Source organism: Danio aesculapii, chromosome 18 (genome assembly GCF_903798145.1).
Source record: "Danio aesculapii chromosome 18, fDanAes4.1, whole genome shotgun sequence".
Taxonomy (NCBI): domain Eukaryota; kingdom Metazoa; phylum Chordata; class Actinopteri; order Cypriniformes; family Danionidae; genus Danio; species Danio aesculapii.
Window position 1 is genome coordinate 13,597,218 of NC_079452.1, and position 13,774 is coordinate 13,610,991.

The window sequence follows — 13,774 nt, forward strand, 5'->3', positions numbered from 1 at the left end:
CGGCGCTAACAAGCCACGCATAACACACACGGAAAAAATGCCAGGAAGTGTTTCATGGCAGCTCTTTGTCAGCGTCGCTGAGAGAAGAGACTGGCTGTTTTCAGGAAAGCCGGGTTCTTATATTGATATAATCGCACTCTCGTACCTGCTAGGCCGCTGATAACTGACAGCAGGAGAAGTGGTTTCCATGGTGACCCCATACTTGTTCTGGAGGGTCCCTTCCGTGAGATTGTTAGTAGGTCTGTTTCTTCATTAAAGCAGCACCTATGAAAAACAAGAGGACAGGAGAGAGACAGTGAATGTGTGTGTGAGAGAACGAGGCGAGTTAAAGTGAAAAAGCTGTTTTTCTGGATCAGTCTTGAGGGTTTACAGCTTGACAGTTTGTGGAGTATCAGGTGTCTCTGCTGTGGAGCAAATCCAGGTGAAATGAGAGCAAATTAAAACACTGTGGTAATACACGCTGGAAAGTTCTGGATGGTGCATTGAGAAGTTTGTGAAAAGAAATTGACAAAAAGAGAAATACACAATAATGTCAGTACAAGAAAACTGAAAGTAATGGACATGAGACTAATTTCTTTTTTGGAAGACAATGAGGTTTAGTTTTAGCACATGTGAAACATTTAGCATTATCATATCATTTACGGGATTATTGACAGCAATTAAGCTTTCAAATGGTCATGCAGTGAATCTTTTTTCTCACAAAAATGCCACAGTTGCGAATAGTTTAACAAAACAAAACAAATAAATGTGCAGATGTAATTTGTGATAGATTGATTAATGGGTAATGTGACCCCTTGATCCTTTGGGGTATTAATTATTGTTAATGCTTTATTTTATTATTATTCATTCATTCATTCATTCATTCATTCATTCATTCATTCATTCATTCATTCATTTATTTGTTTATTTATTTATTTATTTATTTATTTATACAGTTAGTTAGTTATTAATTATTTAATTTGTTTATTTATTTGAAATTTTATTATAGTCTTATTGTTTTATGATACCTTGAACAACCATATAACAATGCATTGTTGGAGAAACTAACTAGTGAATCACACTAATTGTTTATTTTATTTTATTTTATTTTATTTTATTTTATTTTATTTTATTTTATTTTATTTTATTTTATTTTATTTTATTTTATTTTATTTTACTTTATGCCCCTTATGTGTGTCTGTTTTATACCCTTATTGTTTTATGGTACCCTATTTTTATTTTATTTATTTATTTTAAATTTTGTTTTGTTACAGACTTATTGTTTTAGTATACCCTATTTTTGTAAAAAAAAAAAAATTATTACTTATTTAATATTATTTATTTATTTATATAAAAATTAGTTTTATTTAGCCTTATTGTTTTATGATATCCTTTAATTTAATTTAATTCCCCCTTATGTGTGTGTTTTATATTACCTTTGTTGTTTTATGATACCCTATTTATTTATTTATTTATTTACTTTAAATTTTGTTTTATTACAGCGTTATTGTTTTATGATACCCTTTATTTATTTATTTATTTATTTATTTATTTATTTATTTATTTATTTATATATTTAAAATTTTGTTTTATTACGGCGTTATTGTTTTATGATACCCTATTTTTATTTTATTTATTTATTTATTTATTTATTTACTTTACATTTTGTTTTATTACAGCATTATTGTTTTATGATACCCTATTTTTATTTATTTATTTATTTATTTATTTATTTATTTATTTATTTATATATTTAAAATTTTGTTTTATTACGGCGTTATTGTTATATGATACCCTATTTTTATTTCATTTATTTATATATTTATTTACTTTAAATTTTGTTTTATTACAGCGTTATTGTTTTATGATACCCTATTTTTATTTCATTTATTTATTTATTTATTTATTTAGTTTAAATTTTGTTTTATTACAGCGTTATTGTTTTATGATACCCTATTTTTATTTCATTTATTTATTTATTTATTTACTTTAAATTTTGTTTTATTACAGCGTTATTGTTTTATGATACCCTTTATTTATTTATTTTTATTTATTTATTTATTTACTTTAAATTTTGTTTTATTACAGCGTTATTGTTTTATGATACCCTTTATTTATTTATTTTTATTTTTATTTTTTTTTATATACTTTAAATTTTGTTTTAATACAGCGTTATTGTTTTATGATACCCTATTTTTTAATCGTATTTATTTGCTTATTAATTTATGTATTTTTTTATTATATACTTTAAATTTTGTTTTATTAATATCATTTGTTTATTTATTTAAAATGTTGTTTTATTATAGCCTTATATATACTTTTATTTTATTTTATTTCATTCCCCCTTCTGTGTCTGTTTTATTATACCCTTATTGTTTCATGATACCCTATTTATTTATTTATTTATTTATTTACTTATAAAAACAATTTGTTTAGTTTCCATTAAATATTGCAATAATTTCAACCGATTTGCGCATGAATCAATCACAGTCATTACAGTTTTATGCATGACACTGCCAGCTATTTTACCAACCATTCTACAATACATCAACTATTACCTATATACCCAATAATATGCTATAGTTCATTCTGACCCCAGTTCTACCACCATTCCTTTTTTTTTAATAAAGTGAAAAGTTGCACTCCTCCTCTTTAATCAACTCTTCCATTTGAGCCGAGAGAGAGTGTGTGTGTGTGTGTGTTTACCGGCGTGTGATGCATTAGTCTCCATGATCAAAGCACAGATGAGTATGTTGCTTTAGGGGTGATAGAGCAGCCAGATGCTTGAAAAACAGACACACCGTCCTCCAACCACACACATACACACACAATCAGATCTCTAATGCTTGTGCAGCTGCTCATATCAACACAAACACACACACACATGCTACAGCAGGTTATTTAATAACCTTTTTGCATAGAAACAGAGCAAATATTAATTTTTGAGGCTGAATGCAATTAATGGAGTCCTGTGGAGAGCCCGAGGAGAAACTGGACAAGCTCTCTCTCTCTCTCTCACTATCCATCCATTACTAATAACACCTGCCTGTGTCTCACTTCAGTGCACACGCACATGAAGACTGACCAAGACTGAGTAGCATAAAGCAACAATTCTCATTATTTATATGCACGGCGCCACGGCCTGCCTATCAAGAACAATATCAATGAGAGCGTTCTGCAGGATTGTGTGAAAAATGTGTCCACATGCCCAGCTTTTTCATAGCCACCACATGGTGCACGTTCGATGTTTCTGTTATTTGTCTACTTTCATTTTGTTATTATTTTTCATTGACAAGGTCACATTAGACATTACAGGAACGGTTCACTGCAAAACAAAGAAAACAAACTAAATAAGACATCGTCATTTAGTCCCGTGTCATTTCAAGCCTGTGTGATGTTTTTCATATGCCTTTTCTTTCTTTCTACTACTGAAAATTGTATGAAATAATAATAGTGGTCTAATCCAAATATAAATAATAATGGTCTAGTCCAATTCAATGATTCATGCTAAGCTAAGCTAAAATTGCTCTTCCCAGACTTGAAGTTTGGTTGATTTGTTTCAGCAATGGTAGAACTTTTTCTCTTTCTTTCTTTCCATTTTTTTATTTCACAATATCCCCTTTATTTTTTTACTTATAGTGAAACTAGACATTTGCCCAAATGGACATTTTCATTTTCCATTGTTTTAGTACATAACTACAATCAAAGTTCAAATAGTAAATTTGAATTATTTGGTAATTTCTGAGCAAGGCGCTAATGGTCTAATCCAATTCAATGATTTATGCTAAGCTAAGCTAAAAATTCTCTCCCTAGACCTGATGTTTGGTTGATTGGTTTCAGCAAACCAATTCTTTCTTTCTTTCTTTCTTTCTTTCTATCTCTTTCTTTCTTTCTTTCTTTCTTTCTTTCTTTCTTTCTTTCTTTCTTTCTTTCTATCTCTCTTTTCTTCTATCTATCCATCCATCATTCTTTCTTTCTTTCTTTCTTTCTTTCTTTCTTTCTTTCTTTCTTTCTTTCTTTCTTTCTTTCCTTCCTTCCTTCCTTCCTTCCTTCCTTCCTTCCTTCCTTCCTTCCTTCCTTTCTTTCTTTCTTCTTTCTTACTTACAATAATCTCTTTGTTCTTTGATTTGGGTTGAATGGCTTTAACAGTATTAGAACTCAACTCTTTACTCTAAGGAGTTGTAAAATGAGAAAAAAAGTCTCTTTCTTTATTTCTGTTTGTTTCATAATATTTCCTTCGGGCGTCATGGTGGTGCAGTGGTTAGCCCGATCGCCTCACAGCAAGAAGGCCGCTGGTTCGAGCCCCAGCTGGGTCATTTGGTATTTCTGTGTGGAGTTTGCATGTTTTCCCCATGTACGCATGGGTTTCCTCTGGGTCCTCCGGTTTACCCCACAAGTCTAAAGACATGCGGTACAGGTAAATTGGCCGTAATGTGTGTGTGGGTGTGGGTGTTTCCCAGTGATGGGTTGCAGCTAGAAGGGCATCCACTGTGTAAAACATATGCTGGATAAGTTGGCAATTCATTCTGCTGTGGTGACCACAGATTAGTAAAGGGACTAAGCCAAAAAGAAAATGGCTGAATGAATGAATATTCCCTTCATTCTTTGACTTTTATTGGAACTGAATGTGTACTGAAAATGACATGGTCCATATAGACCAAAAAAGCAACATTTTTAATTTCCATCAGTCTTAGTACATGAAGTAACTACAATCAAAAATTCAAATAGGAAATTTAAATAAATTATTTCGTCATTTTTTAACGAGACGCAAATGGTCTAATCTGATTCAATGATTTATGCTAAGCTAAGCTAAAATTGCTTCCATTAGACCCGAAGTTCAGTTGAATGGATTCAACAATAGTAGAACTCAACTCTTTAACTCTAAAAAAATATTTCTTTCTTATTGTCTTTCTGACTTATTTTCTTTCTTTCTTTCTTTCTTTCTTTCTTTCTTTCTTTCTTTCTTTCTTTCTTTCTTTCTGTTTCACAATACTTCCTTCGATCTTTAACTTTTAATGAAACCAAATGTGTACTGAAAATTGTATGGCCCAAATGGACAAAGAAAAAAGGCATCATGAATAATTTTTCAATTTCTTTTAAATGCCTTTTTTTTCTGCCATATAAAAGCATTTTCACAATGAAGAGGCAAAAATATAGATAATTATTTCTTTAAAACTTGTGCTCTAGTTCTTTTTGTTGTTTTCAAAAGCTTTCTTTTGAAACAGACTTTCCAATGAATCAGTTCATTGGACAAAATAAAAATGGTTCGAATGAGTAATTTATGAATTGGCTTAATCTTGACGTCCCACTAAGTCACTGGTTTCAACTGAATCAATGAATCAGTAATACAGATTTAATAAAGCATTAGGGTTTATAAAAGATGCACTGAATAACGAAATGAACGGTTTTCCTTTTCGTTTAAATGATTCTGAACAGCACTAAGGGCCAGATTTACAATACCAACAGCTTGCGCCAGTACATATCACCACAAATCATTATTTTTTTTGTGTAATGGAAGACAAGTGGTGCCTCCCAGTGTGAGTTATTACACATAATTATATGCCATTTGTGTTAAATTCCTAATTATAAGTGAGTGAGTAAGTGATGGAGGAATGGATGGAGTGATGAATAGATGAATGGAGAATGAGTAAGTGATGGAGTGATGGATGGAGTGATGTATGGATGCATGGAGGGATAGTTGGAGTGATGAAGAGATGGATGGAGGGATAGATTGAATGATGGAGAGATGGATGGAGTGTGGGGTCCTTTTCATGTTATGCCCCTGTCTTGCAGTCCGCAGACAGATACACTTGGGTGGGTGGGGTGATCGGTCGGTGGATCAGTCGACAGTGGTCTCTGGTGAATTTAAGCAGGTTGCACACTAAATAAGCCACTCAGTGCAAGTATCGCACACCAGATGCGTAAATAAAACTATTCAGATCATTCTCGGTGGTGTGGCAGAAATATGAATGTGTCCTGAGTCATCGCTGGGTGCCGCAGACAGCCGCTGTATTGCGGCGCCGGTGTGCTTACCCTGATAGAAACCTTTGTTTAGAATACGTCACTGAGTGGCGCATTTAGTGTGCGACACCCTTTACACGAGCAGTGCAGGCATGAATAGCACTCGTGTAAGAAATTTGAGATCTGAAAAATCATATACATCGACCATCGGAAAATATAGGGGTACGTAATTAGAATGAGTCTGGATGGGTTTATCTAAATGACAAATCGTTATATAAGTGACAAATCGTAAGGCACTATAATAAACAATATCCATTTTGTTTAGTTTTTTTTACATTTAGAGGTACATGCATATAACATACAGTGCATCCGGAAAGTATTCATAGCGCTTCACTTTTTCCACATTTTTTATGTTACAGCCTTATTCCAAAATGGATCAAATTAATGTATTTCCTCAAAATTCTACACACAATAGCCCATAATGACAATGTGAAAAAAGATTTTTTTTTATTGTTGCAAATTTATTACAAATAAAATTGATTAAAAATCACATGTACATAAGTATTCACAGCCTTTGCCGTGAAGCTCTAAATTGAGCTCAGGTACATTCTGTTTACACTGATCATTCTTGAGATGTTTCAGCAGCTTAATTGGAGTTCACCTGTGGTAAATTCAGTTGATTGGACATGATTTGAAAAGACATACACCTGTCTATATAAGGTCCCAGGGTTGACAGTGCATGTCAAAGCACAAACCAAGCATGAAGACAAAATAATTGTCTGTAGAAGGCTGGAGAAGGTTACAGAAAAAAAAATTCTGCTGCTCTGAAAGTTCCAATGAGCACAGTGGCCTCCATAATCCGTAAGTGGAAGATGTTTGGAACCACCATGACTTTTCCTAGAGCTGGCGGGCATCTAAGCTGAGTGATCAGGGGAGAAGGGCCTTAGCCTTAGTCCCTCTGTCTGAGCTCCAGCGTTCTTCTATGGAGAGAGGAGAATCTTACAGAAGGACTACCATCTGTGCAGCAATCCACCAATCAAGCCTGTATGATGGAGTGGCCAGACAGGAGCCTGGAATTTGCCAAAAGGCATCTGAATGACCCTCAGACTATAAGAAACAAAATTCTCTGGTCTGATGAGACTAAAATTGAACACTTTGGAGTGAATGCCAACCATCACGTTTGGAGAAAACTAGGCACCGCTCATCACCAGGCTAATACCACCCCTACAGTGAAGCATGGTGGTGGCAGCATTATGCTGTGGGGATGTTTTTCAGCAGCAGGAACTGGAAGACTAGTCAGGATAGAAGGAAAGATGAATGCAGCAATGTACAGAGACATCCTGAATGAAAACCTGCTTCAGAGTGCTCTTGACCTCAGACTGGGGCCACGGTTCACCTTCCAGCAGGACAATGACCCAAAGCACACAGCCAAAATATCAATGGAGTGGCTTCACAACAACTCAGTGAATGTCCTTAAGTGGCCCAGCCAGAGTCCAGACCTAAATCCTATTGAATCCTCTGAAGAGATCTGAAAATGGCTGTACACCGTAGCTTCCCATCCAACCTGATACCTGATAAATTTGCAACGATTTCAAAAAACTTTTCCACATTGTCATTATGGGGTATTGTGTGTAGAATTTTGTGGAAATAAATTAATTTAATTCATTTTGGAATAAGGCTGTAACATAAAAAAAATGTGGAAAAAGTGAAGCGCTGTCAATACTTTCAGGAAGCACTGTATTTCTCAACAATCCAATTCTGACAGAAATGTACTCTCAACTAAACTTTTTTGAGCTGTGAAGGCATTTCCAAAAGGGGACCTGAAAAATGTTTCAGGTCCACTCTTGGACATGCCTTAAATCACGCATGTGTGTATGTGCTTGAAAGACTCCTGTGGGAGTGATCCTCTTGTGTATATTTAGTAATGCAGGCTTGCGTCAGGCCTGTCTAAAGTTCATCGCACTTGGCTGCTCCACATCAGGCTGTGTGCAGTGAGCTTTCATCAAGAGCTCGCTCTCTTTCTCTCCCTCCCACTAACAATAGAGAAACGAGGAACAAAACTCCAATTCTAACCTAGATCAATCATACGGCTGAGGAATAACCCCATATTTACAGATATGAGGGAGACATTATTTCTGTGGCAATTACGTAAGCTTGAATTCTAATAAAGGTGTAACAGCTCAAATCGGTATGATAGTATGGGTGGTTTTATTTCAGGGACTGGTTTTGTGTTCCAATAGTGAACTTAGAATTTGTATGCAGTGTAATTTGATGATGTTTTTTTTTTTGTGGAGGAAATGATTAATGCTGATTAATTGTACTTAACGCTTCAATTTGTAATTATGACATATTGAATCCCTTTATTAATGCACAGTTAAAAAATAGAGATATTTAAATCAGCAAACTGCACCATTAATTACAAAGCAACAGCACGTAATTAAACATGAAGTTTTGAAGTGTAAAGACCCTGTGTTTTCTTGCAACATGTACTGTGATAAACCTTGTGTTTTAATACTACTTTTGTCTTTGTCTATAATGTATCACCAATTCCGTAATCTGATAAAGCTCATAGCTTTTAATATCAATACATTTTGCAGCAGTTGTCACACACAGAAAAGCCATTGTAATATTTAAACAAGAAATTCTGAAGTATATAAACTAAATGAGTATTTAAACCAGTGAAGATATACAGCCATGTCGCACTGCTATGAGTGTGATATTGCATTTGTAAAACAGTTAGATGGCATAATCGTGTGTAAAAAAAAAAGAAAATCAAACACTGAGCTTCTAAAAACCCTTTTGTAAGAGGAACTACCTTCTAATGGTACTATTTTACATCACCAACTGACCGTCAAAACCCATTGCCAGTTCACAAAAGTAACTTTAGCTAGGATTTGAATGATTCTCTAGGGTAATGTCTAAAGTGAAGACAAAACAGGTGATTTTGCTCACATTATAAAGCTGAACAACATGAAATGCCATCAGTCTACAGAGATTTCACAATATTTATCTGTTGCAATCGGGATATGATAATAATTAACCCCAAAAATATGCCAAAGTCGGTGCAAACCACATCTTTTGTGTATAAGATTGATGCAAACAACATGTATGGAAAAAGTGATCATTTAAGAATTTTTTGGGAGAAAGACCTGGAGGTGGAATCTGAAGAGGGCGAATGGGAGGCAGTAGTTTCTGGTATAGGGGGTACTGTGAGAGATGCCAGGAGTAAACTCATACATTACAAGATACTTAATCGGTATTACTGGACTCCAGTAAGACTGCATAGGATAGGATTAATGAAAAATTACTACTGTTGGAAATGTGGTCATTCTGTGGGCACCTTGTTACATTTAATGTGGAACTGTCATTTGGTGGCTCCATTCTGGACGAGAGTTATTCAAAACCTGGAGAAATGGCTGGGACAACCTTTACCTTATTCACCAAGAGTTTGTCTTCTTGGGGATGCATCCACTCTACAGAACGGAATATCTAAAGCACAGGCTGGGTTAGTCATCGCATGATGTATTATTGCTGTGAGACTGGTGCTGCGAAACTGGAAGAACTCAGATACTCCCTCTTTTAAGGATTGGATTGAGCTGATGACTTCTACTGCATCATATGAACGTATGTTGGTAAGACTTCGGGATTCCACCCAAACTTTTAATCAGAAATGGGGTTGCTTTTTGCAGTATTTGGAGATTACATAAAAGGAAAATTGAAGGGTTGTCATTTTGACTGTCTGTTGTATTGTCTTATTTTATATTTGTTATAATTTGTGTTTTGCTATTATTTTTTATTGTAATTTCTTTACATTATTTCCCTGAATGTTGATTTTGTATTGTGAATTTCATGTTGTGCAGGGCATAAAAGTTCAAAATAAAATAAAAAAGTTTAATGACAAATAAAAATTAACCCCAAAAAAAGCCAAAGCAAAGCAAACACTAGCAGATTACTTTGGTATAAGTACAGCACTCCAAAATACAAAAAAGAGAGAGATCGACTACCTGTTTTATAATGATTTGATCAGTTGTAGCTTGAAATTACGCTGAGTTTTTCTCCCACTTGGGACTTATGTTGTCTCTGTCGCCATCTTGTGGCAGACTGTCAACCTTCTTTGCTCTGCTCAGAATGACAGACTGACAGCTGCCATCGCACTGAATCTTGGAAATTATAAACATTTAAAATAGGCACTATTATTACAAATAAACTGCACAGTCGCAATCTAAACAACTACATTCTCGCCTATAAAGCCTAAAAGATACATTATGTTGTCCAACAGCTGCAATATTTGTCAAACTGTAGTGTTCTCTGCTTGTCCCTTTATGTGGGCGGAGTAATACACAAGGGTGAAGAGGCTTTTCGCGTGATGTTATTTGCCGAATACCACACGGCTATTAGCCAATATGTAATTAATCACATTTTGCTATGGCGATAAGAAATGAAAGTGATGCTAGTTTATTAATTTATATATTGATGGTACTATTTTTTTTTCCAAAGCTAAATACATTTTATTAGATTTTCTTAATTATAATTTAACTATTAAAGAATATTCCAAATCAATCTCTTTAAGGCTTATTTATACTTCTGCATCAAGCGCACGCGTATGCTCACATAGCCTTTACTGTGGCTGTCGCAGATGCTGACGCGCACCTCTCAGAAAATGTAACTTCAAGTCGCAATGACGCATAGCGCAAGCTCTGTGATTGGTTGGCTTGGTATTGTTGATGAGTGTGGGTGGGACCGAGAGCCGCGAGCCCGATGGAGAAAGTGTTTACAAGTATCGAGTCCTGTGAAGGAGCTCCAGATGAAAACTTTTGTTTTGCATTTACCTTATGATTAAAGTTGTTGCATGTCCGTTTCTGATTGAGCAAGTTTGGGTTATTTTAACATTAAGGTAGCGTTCAGAAAAATCAAAACACCAGCAAAGAAACGTCACAGAGGATCATAAAAACCTACTGCCAGCTAGCGTTTAGGAAGTGTTATTGCAGAGCAGCACACAGAAGTATAAATGCACGGCAACACCCAAGGCATACACCGCGGGTCACGGCAATCACTCGATGCAGAAGAATAAACCAGGCTTTACACTTAAAGGCAAACAAATGACGCATATAGTGAGGCCATTGAAATAAATGCATACCAAGGTTGTATTGTATCTTGATTGCCTCTTAAAGTGGCAGTACAATGATATTTTACAAGGTCTTTATTTTATTTCAAGTAGCCTATACACTGCAAAATCAGTAGTTGTAAATGATAACAAAAAATAGATGGAGATGCTAACAAACCACTAAACCGTCTGCCATAACCTGAATATATCTATTAAGAATTAGCATGAAAAGGAAATATACTCAGTGAAGTGAAACTTAGCATGCAGTTTGTTGCGCAATACTATTATCAGGTTTGTGCGTGCTGAATGTGTTCCTTCTGGTGCGATAACATTCAGTTATTGAGTAGATGATGCGGAAACTTTATTCTGATTGGCTAAAATACAAGATTGCCCGCCTCCAATGGTTGATCAACTCAGAGTTTAATTTGAGATCCGTTTGAAGCATCCCTCCATTTTTTTTAAATAGGTACATTTTATTAATACAGTTATACGGCTGTTTACGCATTTTTTATCCATTCAGCCTCTCTCCATTTTAGCTTAGCTTAGCATAGATCATTGAATTGTATTAGACCATTAGCATCTCACTCAAAAATGACCAAATAGTTAAAAAAAATGTCTTATTTAATGTCACATTGGAAGTTACCTAGCTGGAGACTATTTTTAGGCATTGCATATTATCATTGCACCTGCTGCATTTATGGTACAACAGTAAAGTCCCTTGATTACTACACTGAAATGAAAGTATAGTTCCTGGCCATATTGGATTATAAATAGAATATTTTATTTTCTATCGGTCTTAGCACATACAATAAAAGCAGTCAGTCAAGCTTCAAATAAGAAATTCAATTAAATGATTTGGTCATTTTTGAGCGAGATGCTAATGGTCTAATACAATTCAATGATCTATGCTAAGCTAAGCTAAAATTGCTCCTGCCAGACCCGAAGATCAGTTGAATGGATTTAGCAATTATAAATTTCAACTCTTTGACTCTAGGAGAGTTGAAAAAATGAATGTATTAAAAAAAACTGTTCTCTTAACATTGAAAAACTGATCAAACCAACATAGTTCTGAGCTTGTTAAAACTCCAAGCGTCTCTGACCACAATCTGCTCTAGTATTCAGATCACTCAAAAATTTCTTTGACGCCATAATCCCACTGATGATAAAACAGCGGCAGTGAGACGGATGAAATAAAGTCAGATCTACTCCCCCGCTTTGAAGTAAACGTTGACAATAATAAAGTAAGGCCACCATCTCTAATGTACTGCATGCCCGTCTTAATAACAGCGAGATAAAACAGTGTCCACCTCCGGCTAATTGTTTAAAAAAAATAAATAAATAAACAAATCCTTATGAGAGGAGAAACAAAAGCGAGCACTCGTTTGTCACGAGGAGGATCAGATGGCTCTCTTTGAATTCCTCATTAATTAAAAGAGGCAGATGAAGTGTAATGTCACCCAGGGGACGGGGATTAGAGCGGCTCCGGGCCATCATGACTCTGGCACAGTGACCTCAACGGGACAGAGAGGCTCATGCAGACCAAACAGAAACAATAGAGTCTGCTGAGAGTTCCATCTGAAAGTGGTGGTATATTAGTGAACTCTGTCTTTTATTCTTTTTGGGTCAGGACAGTTTTAGAAAGGATGAGGGAGAGTCTTTTGAAAGGAATAGGCTGTTCTCTAATTACCCAAGAAACATGATAAGGGCTTCTATATGTTGTATAAATCAAATATGGAAAAAAAAATGGGTTGTTTCAAAGCAACACTGGATCCAATATGGGCAAATTCAACATAGTTATTATTATTATTATTATTATTATTATTATTATTATTATTATTATTATTATTATTATTATTATCAGTAATAATAATAATAATAATAATAATAATAATAATAATAATAATAATAATAATAATTATTATTATTATTATTATTATTATTATTATTATTACTATTATTATTATTATTGTATTTAATTACTAATTTAACACAATGATGGAGCTTCTCCATATTTGACCCGGTGTTTGATGTATTTTAATATAGAACCAATAACACCACATTCAAATAAAACAAAATAAAAACATGTATGTATTTTAATAGACTCAATAACACCACATAAAAATAAATAATAAATAAAAAATAAAATTAAAATAAAAACAACATTTATGTATTTTATTATTGACTCGTTACACCACATAAAAATAAAATAAAACAACATTTATGTATTGTAATATAGACCCAATAACACCACATAAAAATAAAATAAAATAAAATAAATTAAAATAAACATTTATGTATTTTAATCTTGTATGCTTGGTTACAACCCCATTATTGAGCAAAGAAAAATATCTTAAAAAAAACAAATATCAAAATCGAACACCTACTTTCCAATAATTTAAGCTTATATGTTCCAGGGATATACCCATTCAACTATTGTGACTATGAATTTCTCCATACAAAACATGTGCTATAAAAAACAGCACTCCTCTACCATGGGCATCTACGTCTTCTTAATCTCAGCTTCCAATAGCGCTCAGCAATGATTAATCCAGCTCTACTATTCTAAATTTTCCAGAAAGCTCTTGTTTGAAGTCTGTAGGAGGAGGAGAAGAGGAAGAAATCGAACACTGAAGGCGGATGGTGAGAAAAGTAATCGCAATGGTGCGTGTGTCATACAATCTTAAATGGCCAGCTCTATCTCGTTTTGCCAAAGAAACGAACCATACTGGA

At 34.2% G+C, this 13,774-nt stretch overlaps 1 protein-coding gene across 2 annotated transcripts in view; it reads right to left on the reverse strand.

The window, feature by feature from the left end:
• cntn5 (contactin 5) overlaps positions 1–13,774 on the reverse strand; it is a 519,869-nt gene that overhangs the window by 324,393 nt on the left and 181,702 nt on the right. For both annotated transcript variants that reach the window (XM_056477908.1, XM_056477906.1), the window contains exon 3: positions 146–264. In XM_056477908.1, coding sequence (XP_056333883.1) covers positions 146–200 — 55 coding nt within the window. In that variant the 5' untranslated portion in view covers positions 201–264. The remainder of the gene's footprint in view (positions 1–145; positions 265–13,774) is intronic.